Source organism: Hyperoodon ampullatus (assembly GCF_949752795.1).
Source record: "Hyperoodon ampullatus genome assembly, chromosome: 2".
In the NCBI taxonomy this organism is placed as follows: domain Eukaryota; kingdom Metazoa; phylum Chordata; class Mammalia; order Artiodactyla; family Ziphiidae; genus Hyperoodon; species Hyperoodon ampullatus.
Genome location: NC_136915.1, coordinates 58,678,715 through 58,693,570, shown reverse-complemented (window position 1 = coordinate 58,693,570; position 14,856 = coordinate 58,678,715). Strand labels below are relative to the sequence as shown.

Here is a 14,856-nt window from a genome sequence, read left to right as displayed (position 1 = left end):
CCCGGCACGTAGAACAGTGCTGGGTAACGTTGTAGGGACACAGTATTTCCTGAATTGAATACATCTAGACAAAGAGTAGCCAATTAATAGCTACATTTTTTGAGCACAGCAAGGCAGAAACATAGCCTCTTCTTCATTTTAGAAAGATTATGCCAGCTGCAGTATTTGGATTGTATACTGTAGACTGACAAATTCCAATCTTACAGGGCCCAGGCAGGAAAGAGGTGTGAATCTGAAAGAATGCAGTCAATACATATGACAGTGAGTGGTAGGGCTTGTGGTACCTACCTGCTTAAAGGCATTTGAATTAAAACAAATCTGCCAGCCAGGTTTGGCCCACTGGCTACCAGTGTGCCTAAATCAAGGAACTGCTATAGATCAGATTTGCACTATAACAAGATCACTGAGGTTGCTGTGCAGATTACTGTCAGGTGGTGGTCAAAGAAGGGTGGGGCTGTATAGGTAAGTACATCAGCTAGAGAAGGATGCACAGTCCTGGTGAGAAATGATGGTGTCCTAACATGTGGTTGTGAAAGCATGGCAGAGGAACAGGATTTGAGTTATTTTAAGAGGTAGAATTAATAGGTGATGATGAAATCTGTTTCTATTTTTTGTTTATAAGTAAAACTGTGGTGACTTTTTTTTTTGGCTGAAATTTAATGTCTTCAGGAGACCAAACATGAACATTTTTAAGGTATTTATCTTAGGTTTCCAAGTGTTTTCCAAAAAAGTAAATTTGAAGTGTAGCCATGGAACAGAGTACATCCGCTACCCACAGTAAAAATAAGTTTACTGAGCATTTGCTACATGCTAGGGAGGCATTTCTTCTTGGCACCCTACATATAAGTACATTCGAATCCTCTAAACTGTCCTTTAATATAAGCCCTATTATTAACTTTATTTTAGAGGTGAGGAAATAGGCACAGGAAGGTCCCATTGTTGGACAGTGGTAATTGTGAGAAATTCTTTGCTTTACAGAATATAAATTTGCCTTCCTGTAAGGCCTACCTTTTGCTCTGAGTTCTTGGGGCTGCAGAACAGTGTAATGTTTGCGTGTGGAGGAAATGTCAAATTATTCTTTTAAATCAAATTACATGAGTCCCCATCTTGCCACTTGACAGGATATTCAATCTCAGTCCTTCTCTAAGGTTAGACAAGATTGAAGGGAGAGTCACCTGGTGCCTAGAATATAGAAGGGGGACATTCTTGTCTTCAGCCCCTCATGGTCACTGCTGAACTCATCTTAATGACTAACTCTAAGGTGTCCTTTGAAGGCAGGTGGCACCACAGATTCCAGACTTCGGCACAGTGATATTTTCTCCTCCTGGAAGTTCCAGTGCTTTGAGTGCAGCCTGTCCTACACCCCATGCATCCATTCCTTTGATGTCTTACTCAACGAGATTTGCATTCCAGCTTTTCCCAGAGCCTACCGACCATCTTTTCAATTTGTGGACTTTCTCCTTTCCAAAACTGACTTGCGGGAAACAGGCTAGGAGAAAATGTTGTTTGCAAGCAACATCTGCTTTTTACCCCAGAACACACATCTTCCCTGAACGCAAAGATCCAACTTGGAAAAATAGAAAGTGAACAAAATCCAAATGATTGGAAAGGTTAAGTCTTTCAACTTCTCAAGGTGGCTTAGTTTCCCCATTTGTAAGTTGGGGGAAATATCGTTGTGAGATTGGTTTATGAGTGTTTAGCCCAGTGCATGTAATGGCAATCACTCAATAATGGTACATGTATTATTTGCAATAGGCTTGTTTTAGCTGCCTAATGACCCTTCGTCTGTGATCGGCACATACTCCTTTTGAGGGAATGGCTCTTCCCCAACTGTCCTAGCCAAATGAATCCAAAAGGAGCTCCCACCTTATGAGTTGGCTAAAGGATGGCTAATAGTATTCACTTCCCTGGCCATAGGGACTGATTGGCCAAGGGTTGAGCCCATGGCCCTAGCCACGAATACCTACTTATATAACTATTAAGTGTGAAAGAAAGAGACAGAGGGATCTGATCTTGTCTAAGAAGCTCAGTCTAAGGCTGTTGAACTTTGGACAAGTCATTTCTCCATTTTGGGCCTTAGGTTTTCCCTTCTATAAAATCAGAGGACTGAGTGGGAGGTTCCAGAAGGGTTACATCTGGGCTCTGGCAGGTTCCTCTCACCCACTTGCTGCTTCATGTACAGCCTTCTCCTTGGCTCTGCGGAAGGACCAGTGTACAGGGTTCTGTTGTAGCTGCCGTACCTAGCAAAGCACACCCTGCTATTTTACTTTTGGCTTCCTGTTTACCTTCCTCTTTGCCAGTTACATAACAAAGTAAAGGAAATTGGAATCAACTGCCAAGTGACTGCTACCAAATTTGAAGGCTACTACAAGCTTGTAATTCTGAAATTCACATTGTTCTGAAAACCAAGTTTTTTCTTGAGTTTGTTGGCAAACTCATTTGGCAGCAGTATTTGACCTGAAATTTGTATGAATACGAATACATTTTATTGTGGACATAAGTGTTTTTACCATAGGTTCTATACCCTGCCATGGATCTTTTATGGAACAGATGTATTACCTCCCTAAAATCTGAAAAATTCTGGCTATGGGGATTTTGGGGTAGGGGATTATAGACCTGTACTACTAGGTCTTTATCTAGTACTTTCTGGGGATAAAAAAAATTTCCCATGTGTGATTTTATAATCCCTGTGATACTGGCACTGTGGGTATCATGCTTATTTTACAGATGGGCAGTTCAGCTGTTTATTTAGCACAATATGTATGATAAAAGTAGTGGCCAAATCAAGAGGAGAAATCTTGAAATATGGCTGAATTTGGATAAGTGGGATGGAAAGAGGTGGCATGGTGTAGAAAAGGCTGCTTGAATAGGAGGATTCTGAATAAAGTACAGTTGACCCTTGAATAGTGGGAGTGTTAGGGGTGCCTACCCCAATCCTGTGCAGTCAAAAATCCAAGTACTGCTATTTCTGCCTCCAAAGCAAAGGAATTAGTAAATGACTAACCCAAGGGCAGGAAGCTGAGAGTTTGGATAGAATCAGGACTCAAACCCTAATTCTTTTGATTCCACATATTGTGATCTCCAATCAAACACTAACCTTCCCCCACACTTCAAGATCTGTAAAATGAAAATACAGGTACTATATTTATTGGAAAAAGATAGCCACGTATAAGAGGACCCAACACAGTTCAAATCTGTTTAAAGGTCAACTGTGCATATTTTAGACTATCTCTTGGTTGAAATGGAGGTATAATCAGAGATAAGGAAATCGAGTGGGTCCATCTTCTGAGAGTATGGTCAGAAAACAAACATGACCCTTCCTCTCATGAGGCTTACAATCACAAGGGGGTGATAATCCTACAAAGCCAAAATGGCCCCTGTGACTAGTGCTACATAGAAAACTTAAGTCTTTAGTAAGAGCCAGACCAATGTAAATCCACCTAGAAATAACTGACATTTTTGGCATATGGCCTTCATTGTTTTTCCTAACCATACATATGCATGAAATATATCCCTTTAACAAAATTGGGGTCATCCTGCTCTTTTCACTTAAAGGTATGACACAGATTGTGGCAGATGAGAGAGCTAAGTGAGCTGTTTCATCCTTTTTGGCCATTAGCATTAGCCACTTAGGAGATTTGTAGACACAGCCCAATTGTGTTTATAGTATGTTTCTGAAATGCAACTGCCTGTCTGCTGAACACTGGAGGCAGATGCAGACAGCAAAGCAGTAACAAAGCCACATGGCAAAGCAGTTCATGGAGCCGGGAATTCAGGCTGGTTTGAAAGCTCAGAACCACCAGCCATCCAAATTTCCACCATCTACAAATATGTGTTCAGAGTGGATTAATGAAGTATTCAAACTCAGAATGACTGGCACCACAGTAGCTCCTAGCCAGAGCTGGTTTCTCATGTTCACTCAGCTAAAGCACAACTGGTGACAAGGGTAGACTAAGGGCGAGTTCTTTCCCTCAACCCAGATTTTCTGGTCAGGAATTTAAAGTGGCTCAGGAATTTAAAATGGCTCTGAGGCCATTCTCTGCTTCATTTCTTTCAGTTTTGAAAGCAAACCACCCTAACTCAGGGTCCAGATCTTTTTCTGCTTAAAAAGCTTAAGTGGGGGGCTTCCCTGGTGGCGCAGTGGTTGAGAATCTGCCTGCCGATGCAGAGGACATGGGTTCGTGCCCCGGTCCAGGAGGATCCCACATGCTGCGGAGCAGCTGGGCCCGTGAGCCATGGCCGCTGAGCCTGCGTGTCTGCAGCGGGAGAGGCCACAACAGTGAGAGGCCCGCGTACCACAAAAAAAAAAAAAAAAAAAGCTTAAGTGTATATTCCTCCCATTCATTCAAAGTCCATTGTCTTTTGGAGAGAAAGAGCAAAACCATTTATTTTAGAACCTACCTGAACTCACTCGGCAAACATGTTCTAGTTGGTGTGCAGAAAGACACATTTAACCAGCTCTACATTCAGTCAACCATTCATGTTAATGATGATAATAGCAAAAAGTGAAATTGTATAATCAGGCCAAATTTAGATTAGGCCTCACCTCTCCTCTTTCTTTAGGAAATCAGGAGCCTCCCCACCTTACAGTAGTGCTCCCTGGACAGTGAATGACAAAAGGGGCGCGTCCTGCATAATCCACAGCTGTTGTAATCAGCCCTGCAGGAAATGGTAAAAATAAATGCTTTCTTACGGGACTCGTACATTTATTTTATGTTGCTTAATTTCTAACAAATTTAAGTTTGAGGAAAATCTTATTTAGCTAGAATTATAGGGCATGGAGTCATTAATTCTTCATTTCCCTGAGATGGTGCCTGCTCTTCCTCTCCTTGTGCCCTCCTTGTACTCAGCATGCACTTCTACTGTTGCACTTACCTAATGCCTTCTTGAAGAGGACATGCCACACCTCTGAAGCCATAAGCCAAGCATAGTAGCTTGCATAAGTACAGGCCCAAATATCTGTTGGATACTGTATATGGAAACATGATGAAGACTTGTCACCACTGACTTTAAATGTAAAGAAAACTTTACCATCAATTTGGACAAAGGAGAATTAGAATTCAAGTCCAGTTTATATGGCAATTCCTCAATGTTCTTCACAGAATAAGAAGTAGACTTTAAAAGTACATTCGCGTTTACTTCTTACAACAAGCAAAATGACATTTTAAGTACAGTTGACCTCTGGACAACGCAGGGGCTGGGGCGCCGACCCTCCATGCAGTTGAAAATCCGCGTATAATTTACAGTCTGCCCTCCGTATACAATTCCTCTCTCATCCAGTGTCCCACGTCCACGGATTCAACCAACCATGGATCATGTAGTGCTGTAGTATTTACTACTGAAAGAAATCTGCATATAAATGGACCCATTAAGTTCAAACCTGTTTAGTTCAAGGGTCAACTGTATATTATGTATCCTAAATAAGTCACAGAAGCTAGAATAAAAACAAATTAAGATAAACAATCATGTTCGGAAAAGGAAACACACACACATACAGATGTCAAAGATGCCAGCACAGTACTAAGGGTAAATAAGAAATAAGGTTATAGAAAATTGGTATTAGAAGACAGAGATTAATGCAGATATTTAAATACATAAAATCAGTCCATAACTGGGGGGGTATGACCCTTAAGATTCTGCAAAGGATAAACTTTATTAAAGAGCAGAGTCGATTTTACGATAAAAAGTTTATAATCAGTACACTTATGTGATACAGAAGGTCATTTTTAGGGAGAGAGATTTATATGGTTTTCCACATTGGCACTTTTCATGAATATGTATTATAGTTAGGAAAACCTTTATTTCTGATTTGGTATTTAGTAGTGATATAGAGCCGGTTACACACCACCTAGGGTCATCAGCACACATCTTGCCTATGAAAATTCATCAGCCCCAATTTTCAAAGTGCCCACTCTTAATTTTCCATTGAGAGTAAATCAAATACTGTGACAAAAGTGTTTTTTTGCAAAATCTGATATATAAACTGCACTGCAGAAGAAGGAAACAAAATGTTTTTAATTAAATAGTTCAGAGGAAGAGAAACAGGTGAATAGAGGTCCACAGACCAAAGTATCTCTCTGGAGGAAAAAAGAAGACAAAAATACATCATCCACCCATTTACCCATGAGGTAAAAGGGATCAGGAGCCACCGAAACACTAGTTCACGCACTTCGTCTAGGAGCAGAAGGAACAGAAGTTGTATATATTTGCATTGTAAACTGTGCATCATACAAACTTAAAATCTATAATTAAAACCTACTCAGTCTAATAAAAATCATTCACAAAGCATTATGTAGGCAAATATGTTTAAAAAAAATATTTTAATAAGCATATTCAGAACGGCAGACAGGGAATAGGGGAAGGGAATTTCCTAATAGTGCAAAATTACTATGCATAAATTTTTAAACATCTAATTCATAATTTTAAATGTCTATTTAAATATTACTTCAAATACATTTGAAAGCTCAACAGATTTGTGTTGAACTGAGTTGCAAATTTTGAACTCTTGAAAGCACATCATCATAAAACAGAAAACCATTCCAAATGAAGATAGATAGTGCTTTGCTGGGGGGTAGGTATGGGGTGAGGGAGACTAAGTAACTATTAACAAAGCCTTCTTTTCCCAATGAAATTTGTCAAGAGTTCAAGAGTTATAAAACGTACTAAATCTTAAGCAAATTAAATTCATGGTATTACTAAAAATTTTTAAAGTAGTGCAATGACTTATCAAGTTATAGTGGCTGCATTATGAAGAACAAAGTACTGTGTGAAATACCTGTATAAACATAAAATACAATTAAATATTTCTCTATGAAAAGCTGAGCATTATGTATTATAATAGTGGAATGTCTTTCATTAGGCATACTTTAAAAAGATCAAGAAAAGTAAAATTTCCTAACATGTATACAACATGTGCCGTATTTGCAAACATGCCTGAGTATTTAAAATGTTCCTGTAATGTTAGTCTGCAAGAACTTTACAAACCTGCAAACAAAATGCATCTTTCAAAAAAAAGGTGAAAATGGCAACTCTAATATTGCAACAACTTAAAAAAAGTTCATCATCACTATTTCTATAGACCACCTTTGACAAAGAGCTAGGATACTTTGGATTCGTATAATAAAATCTGATTTAGAAAATGGATAGTGACCACCTGCTAAAGCTGCCATTCTGGATAAATAATGTTCTAGGTAAAATAAAAACAAGAAGTTCACGCTTCTCAACACTTCCACCCAAAACTTTGATTTACTTGGATATGTATATAACAACAGTGAATCTACATCATATGAAGTCAAGTGTTGTAAAGTGGCTTTTAACACTGTTTGGGGAGAAAAAGTTGTTCACATTGGTGGAGGGAAGCAGTCTGAACATAGGTTAATAGTAATACTTCATGGGGGATAAGGCCTAAACCATAATTTCTCAGTGCAAACCTCTACTCAATTGCATTAGACAGTTGAGCCATTAAAAACAAGACCACAGAAGATTTATTTTAAAAAGGCATTGGCTCTTTGATGGCTGAAAATGAATCAGTAGAAGCATTTGGGGTATGCCTGTGTGATAAAACAAGAATAGTTAATAATCTTTTATAAAAGTTTGGATATAGGTTGGTCTATCAGCTGTATAAAACTACATTTTTTTAAACAAGAATTTTGCACTAAAAATAAAATGGCACTATTGCAAGGCTATGCAAATGGATGATCCTATTTGTAATCACACAGAGCAATGGTTACTGAATATCTTATTTTCACTTTGGAAATACACTATCAAATCTGAAAAGCTGGATTGTTAACTGGAAGTCTAAAAACGTCTAACTTTATCACTTTTTCCTCATAAAATCAATATTGTTGCCTGCCAACTCCTTGTGTGTGCCAATATCTAAGTATCACTTGACCTTTTCCCCTGTTTATTTAATGCAAAAATGGGAAATTTTGTAATGCATATAAAAATAACTGAACAGGATTCTGGTCAGCATGATACATTTAAGCACTTAAGCCAACATTAAACTTTTGTCTTGCTTCAAAAATAATTTTGAAAATTATAGCAAATGCAAAACAAACTATGTGATCTAAGTATCATGCTTAATTTCAGAGTTCTCAAACTATTTGTCCTTAAGTAGAAACTTGAAAAAAACAAATGTTCACAATCCTTTCTGAATGCTTTTACCACCTGGATATAAGAAACATGATTTAGTTACTACACAAACACTTAAAAATTCATTAGAAAAACCTTAGCAAAATAAAATGAAAGCTGACAGACTTAGAATATCAATTCCTCTCATAAAAGTTTACCAACTGTACAAGTTAAGAAAATTATACAAGCTTTTGTATTAAGAAAGGACAGCTCAGTCAAGACATAGGTACTGTAAAAATCTTCCAAAGGCTACAAAGAATCTGGAAAAATACAGAATGTATTTCTTAAGCCCAGATAAGAATATGGAAAGACATCATTGATGTCAACAATTTTACATATACAAACCTGACTTGGTTTATTTTTAAACTTCTATATATAAAAAAATCATGCTAGCATAACTTTCAGGGTTCATAAGGGTTTCCTTAATAATGATAACTCAATTTGTATGGAGAAGAAAAATGTGTCATAAAAGACATTTCAAGAAACTCAGAAAAATTGGTGTTAATCAGAAATTTGAACTTGTTTTTTTCTTCTCTGCCATCAAACTAAGCAAAAAGTATCTTGTAGTGAAATTTTAGGATTAATACATCAAATGAGAAGGTACAGATGTATCTTTCAAATTTACTAAACTATTTGTTATATATCCTTAAAAGGGCCTTCACAATTTTAAAGTAAAAAGTCTGAAAAAGGCAGAATTATGAAATCTTATTTACTAAAGTTAGGACAATTCAAATTTTCAAATTTTAACCAACTGCTTCAAGGAAGTCAACTTTTTAAGGTAACCCATCAACCCTGAAAACTTTAGTCACACCAGAATTTACTCCAAAGAAAGTAAAATAAGTCTAAAATTTAGTCGTCTGTGTTTTCAAGATCTTCAAATTTTCCATGTGAGACTGCATCTTGGAAAAATTCAGAAGAACCCGGACTTTCTTTTCCATTGCTGTTCACCCTTCGCCTTTTGGCAGGTCTCTCACTTTTTTCATCAAAATCACTTTCATTTCTTGCAGTCGTATGGGCAATTTTTGGGTCAGTGGTAAGGTTATCTGTTTCATAACCATTAGTATCCATATCTGTGTGAAGTGGTTTCTTACTTCCACCTGTTGGTCCATTAACGTGTAACCCTTCAACTTTCACTTCTTCTTTGTTTAATGTTTCACCTGGTCCGTTAGATGACACCCCTAAGTTGGAAGAAACATGAATGAAACTGCTAATATTAAAAAGCTAAATTTTAAACTGTTATAACACAGCTATAAACAGCTGTAAAATAACTTTTTATCGAGCAAGTGAGGTATCAAATTTGTGTACACATATGGTTTGAATTCTGGCTTTATTTACTTTAGTAGCTGTGTGACCTTAGGCATGTTATTTACACTCTCTTGTACCTCAGTTTCATCACATATACAATGAGGATAACAACAAACTTATAGGATTGCTGTGAAGATTAAATAAGTTAATAAATGTAAAGAATTAAGAACAGAATTTGGCATATATTAATAGCATGCTGGTATTATACGTGGCAACAAATAAGCAATGGATCCAGCAGTCTAAATAAGCTGAGTTAAAGCAAAGATATGCATAAATTATTCAGATTTAGCAAAAAGGCCAAAACTTTCTAAAACCATGAAAAAATTATATTCTTTCTTTAGAAGTCTGAGTTTTCTGCCATATATAAAAAGCAAGATGACATGACGTTTTCATTCTTAATGTAAATCTATAGGTATTATGCGTTAAGGGTAAAGATCATATGCTATATTTATCTAAACAGATTTAAATAATCTGTCATAATGTTAAATTAATGCTTGCACTGTCCAAGCATACACCTGAAAATGCTAAAGGTAAACACAAATTCCTTTATAATAGATTGAGAAAAGAAAGAGTATAAGTACTCTAATGAAGTGACAAAAGGTCATGTTAGAGTTGACTGCAAAATGGAGAAATTTTGCAAATACTTAATGTAAAATATAGAATGTGCCACTGGAGTTAATTTAAATTTAATTTTCTGAAAAATATTCACTATAAAGAACGAGAGCCTCAAACACACATTTTGGTCAAATAAAATATACTATTTCCCCAGCTCAAAGGTGCACTCAAGTCATGTATGCTTATGGGATTACGTGCCATATGACAGTGGAGGAGTGATTTTGTCATAGTAAGCACAAGAAGCTTGGTGACACTCTCATTAGGTCCAAAAGCACTAGTAGATTTCAAGACGTGAATTAAAGCCCCTTACAAAAAAAAGACAGTTGGGTTGCAAAGTTCCTTCCTTTCCTTGAAAAACCTGGAAATCTTAAATGTACCTGATGGGAATGGCTTCTGGGATGAGTAATTTATAAGTAACTTATGAACACTCTTCCTTGGCTAACTGCATGTTATCATCAAATGGTTAAAAAACAAAGAAGGAAAAGAAAGGGAAGCAATTTATTTGGTGTTATCAGCAAATAAGAAAAGACAGAAATACAGTAGTCCCTGGCATCTGTAGGGGATTGGTTCCAGGACCCCCTCGGATACCAAAACCCACAGATGCTCAAGTCCCTTATATAAAATAAAACAGCATGAAAAATGCATATGACCCCTGCACTTTCAATCATCTCTAGATTACTTATAATACCTAATAGTGTAAATGCTATGTAAATAGCTGTCAGCACAGAGCAAATTCAAGTTTTGCTTTTTGGAATTTTCTGGAATTTTTTCTTTCTTCAAATATTTTTGCTATGCAGTTGGTTGAATCTGCAGATGCGGAGCCCATAGATAGAGAGGGCTGACTGTACTACCAACCGTCTGCCTCCCTGAGTTTCCACTCCTAGTCCCAAAGTCAGTCTCAGCTTCTTATTCAACTTCAGGATGGATGTGATTGGCATTAGAAATCATGTCAATGAACCTTCTTGAATCAGGAAACGGCTGGGCCCTAATATTTGTTTGTTTGGCTTGTTCTTAGAGGGGAAGTAGTGAGGGAATAGAGAGGGGTCATTAAATGAACAAAGTATATTCACCACAGTATATTAAATGCCAGTGTGAGAGCATAGATCAGAACAAAGTTCAAATTCTTCCTCTTCTAGTTTCTGTCAGGGGGAGGTTAGCTCTCCACTGGCCCTCCCCTAAAGCTGTTACATCAGAATGCAGGTGGGCAGAGCTTGTCTCTAATTCACCAGTTTCCTCCTAAAAAGGACTGGAGGATTTATTACTTTCTGCTTAGCAATGGTCTTACTTAAGACTATTTTAATTAAAGTAGAAATCAAGATAATTCTCTGACTAGGTCTTACTGATCAGCTCAGTGATCCTTGGTCCACTGTATATTTTAAACAAGAACACTATCTGAATCTCAAACATATTAGTATGCTTTTTGCTTCTCTTTTTCATGGACATAAAAATGAATGTTTCTGTACAATATTAATGCACAGGCTAACACCTGCTTTATCTTTACTCATCCTTCAAGGTTATTGTTATCAAGGAGGAAAATATTTTAAAAAGTGCCCTTGTTATCTGCTTCTTTTCATTTATATGCTTAAAGCAGTTTCCTAATAAAGCGTTATAAGCTCTGAAAGTATTTTATAAATATCTGTGTATTTCTGATGTGAAATGGCTGGAGTTTCGGTCTAAGACTTAACAAGAATACTTATATCTAGACATTCCAACCTGCTAAGAAAACAGATGCTATTTTCTTAATTTCTTAAAAGAAATGGTCACTGTTGATAGTATACTTTATTAAACGTACTTTTTAGTGATATCAATGGGAATTCTTTCCAACTGACTTGTACATATTCTGTGTGTTAGTATATATGTATGCTGATACTATGTTTCATCTGGTATTTACAATTATAACTTTAGTTCTGCTTTGGAAGTTTAAGAGACACCAAAACTGAATTTTCCTAGCTACTGAAAGAAAAGTGCCCATCACTATGAAGAAATCTAAGTGTTTCTTTGGTTGCTTACCATTTTGATTACTATTGCTTATAGTGCCATCTTCTTTCTCAGACTGGCTGTTACTACTGTTTGAGGCAGTTGGGGGAGGGGATGGTGCTCGACTAGAAGCAGCACTTTCACTTTCATCTAGAAGACGATCCATGTAATCCCTTAAAATTGAGTAAAATAATAAGACAATTATTTTCTTACATTAAAAACAGCTGAAAATTAAAATTGACTGAGGTTAAATTTAGAAGGCTTTATTAGCAAATATATCCTAATTTTCACTTACATTTATTCCAGTGCCTCATCTATGACACCAGTGTCTGAACATTTAAATGGAAAGCTCCTTTCGGTTACATGTTTCTAGGAAAAATATGTAAGTGCTCTACACTAGCAAATTTTAGAGACCTATAGGAAGTTTTAAAACTTTAAAAACTGTAGGCAAGTGATCAGAGGGGGCCAACTAAAATCAGGAAATCTGTAAATGACGAGACAGGGATGATGTCAATCAGAAGGAGTACAGAGAATTTCTGAACAGACACAGATTGGGATTGTAAAGCTCATAAAGACTATCTGATGGCTGTGGCAATACCTGAAAGACAAATTAGGACCTAATAATGAATTACCTTCCTGTTACCTTCTATATTACCTTTCTGCTAGAGCTAAGCTATAATAAACTCACTAAGTTCCTGGGCTTATCTGCCAGCTGTATCTGCCCATATATTGTTAGAGGTGAGCTTACTTCCTTCCCTAAGTCATTCCTAACTGTATGGCATGGGAAGACATTTGTGGTAAGTGACACTGGGTTGAGGTTAGAAGATCTGAATGAAATACTTCTCTCTCTCAGGTCTAGTGTCTTTACCTATAAAATGCAGGTAACCATACATGACCTATCTACCACACAGGGCTGTTGTATAAGATATGTGTAGCAAAGTGTTTTATGAACTATGAAGTACTATTAAGTCACTATAATAAAGGTCAGCAAACTATGGCCTGTGGGCTGGCCACCTATTTTTATGGACAGTATTTTACTGGAACACAGCCACATCCATTCACTTACATAGTGTCTATGGTTGCTTTTCACAACAATAGCAGAGCTAAGTAGTTGCAAGAGAACTTAACGCCTGCAAAAGCCTAAAACATTTACTCTCTAGCTCTTTACAGAAAAAGTCTGGCATCACCTGTGCTGGAATAGTTCCCTGAAAGCAGGGAGTTTAGTCTGCTTTATCACTGCACCACCAGTGCCTAAGTTGTGCATGGTGCAGAGGAGAAGTGCAATAAAACCCAAAATACCTTATTTATTTTTAAATTCCCTCAGAATAAGTATAACAGAAATAGTAAGGCAAATCTTATCTTTTAGAATTTTGTGAGCAGGGTAAGTAAGAATGTGGACAAGAAGGAAACCATGGAAGGGCTTGGGACTTTACTGAAAGTCTGTGGTAACAGTCTAGAACAGACTAGTAACTATAGTTTTAATCTCAAACTACGTGATCAGGTTGTAGTTTATATACAGGGACATACATTATAAACGTGTAGTTTATAATATAGGGATGTAGAATCTGACCTCAAGAAGCTTCCAACAGGTTAAGAGTACAAACTAACACATATCAAAGAAACATATATGACCACAAACTAATCAGTTTAACATTCTAGGCCTTATTTTCCTCATCTATAAATGGAGGGAATGAAATTTCATGGTCTTTTAAGATCTCTTTGGCTTTATGTCATTCGCCATTACAGAACAATTATGTAACAAATCACACAGAAACAGAATGAGCATGAAGGGACTTCAGAAGCTAAAGTTAACAGAAACATGATGCATGAGGAAGAATTGTTGGAAATAAATTTGGCATAGTGGGAATGGGTAATGGAGGATGTTAAAAGCCACACAAAGGAAGCTAGAACTGACTAGGTATCAAAATTATTTTAAATTTCTGAATATAACAATGATATTGTGAAAGACTTATTACTATTATTTCTTAAAGGTTAATGGCATCCAGAATGCTTAAGAAAGGAAGAGTCAGGTAGACCGTACAGGAGGCTGGAGTAGCATTCAAATAGTTCGAGTTATGCTGAGTTAAATTTTACTTCGAAAAAAATTATTTGCAAGGCTGTTACAGCAAAATCTTCAATTTGCATATGGCTACCAATTCTTCCAGGTAGGTAGTGAATAGACAGAATCCACCGTAGGATCTTTCAAAGGCCATTTATAGACAGAAAAGTGGCAATGTGCTTCATTCTGGTGAATAAATGTTAGGTAACAATGTAACAGAAAAATGAGCAAATAACTTTCAGGATAATCTGCTCTTAACTATGGATTCTGACTAAGGAGGAAAATTTTAAAATTCAGTCCAATTTTTGTCTAAAGGCATTAACTTAATGTTTTGTGCAGTCACTTAAAGTGCAACTATTAATAGAAAGACAAGGTCCTGGAAGCAAACTAGAAAAATATCTTCATGCCTACAGAAAACCACAATTTCTCCCCATCTGGAATATACAGTCTGGTCATGGCTTCTTACAGGAGATTTAACACAGCTAAAAGGGACGAGTAGGAGTAAAAAATTATAGTTTTCAGTTAAAAAAACAAAAAACAAAAAACTTTATAAAAGACCCGGGAGGGGATATAACTGAAGCCTACAAAAACACAGTATTCTTGTCTAGGGGGAAAAGCATTTCTTCACTTCCTACCATAACACCAGGGAACATGCTGTTAACTCTTAAAGCCTGAGAAAAGAGAAGATATGGGATTACTTTTAACTGAGACTACTCCACCTACAGAATGCTTAAACCTTAAGGAGAATCAAGGTTACAAATATAAGTATC

The 14,856-nt window shown here is 36.8% G+C and overlaps 1 protein-coding gene across 4 annotated transcripts in view; it reads right to left on the bottom strand.

The window, feature by feature from the left end:
* Positions 1–8,831: 8,831 nt before the first annotated feature.
* The window catches only part of MIER1 (MIER1 transcriptional regulator), a gene marked incomplete at its 5' end in the record, with an annotated part of 52,939 nt that continues 46,914 nt past the window's right edge, over positions 8,832–14,856 (bottom strand). For all 4 annotated transcript variants that reach the window (XM_079697586.1, XM_079697584.1, XM_079697585.1 and 1 more), the window contains 2 exons: positions 8,832–9,308; positions 12,061–12,200. In XM_079697586.1, coding sequence (XP_079553712.1) covers positions 8,980–9,308; positions 12,061–12,200 — 469 coding nt within the window. In that variant the 3' untranslated portion in view covers positions 8,832–8,979. The remainder of the gene's footprint in view (positions 9,309–12,060; positions 12,201–14,856) is intronic.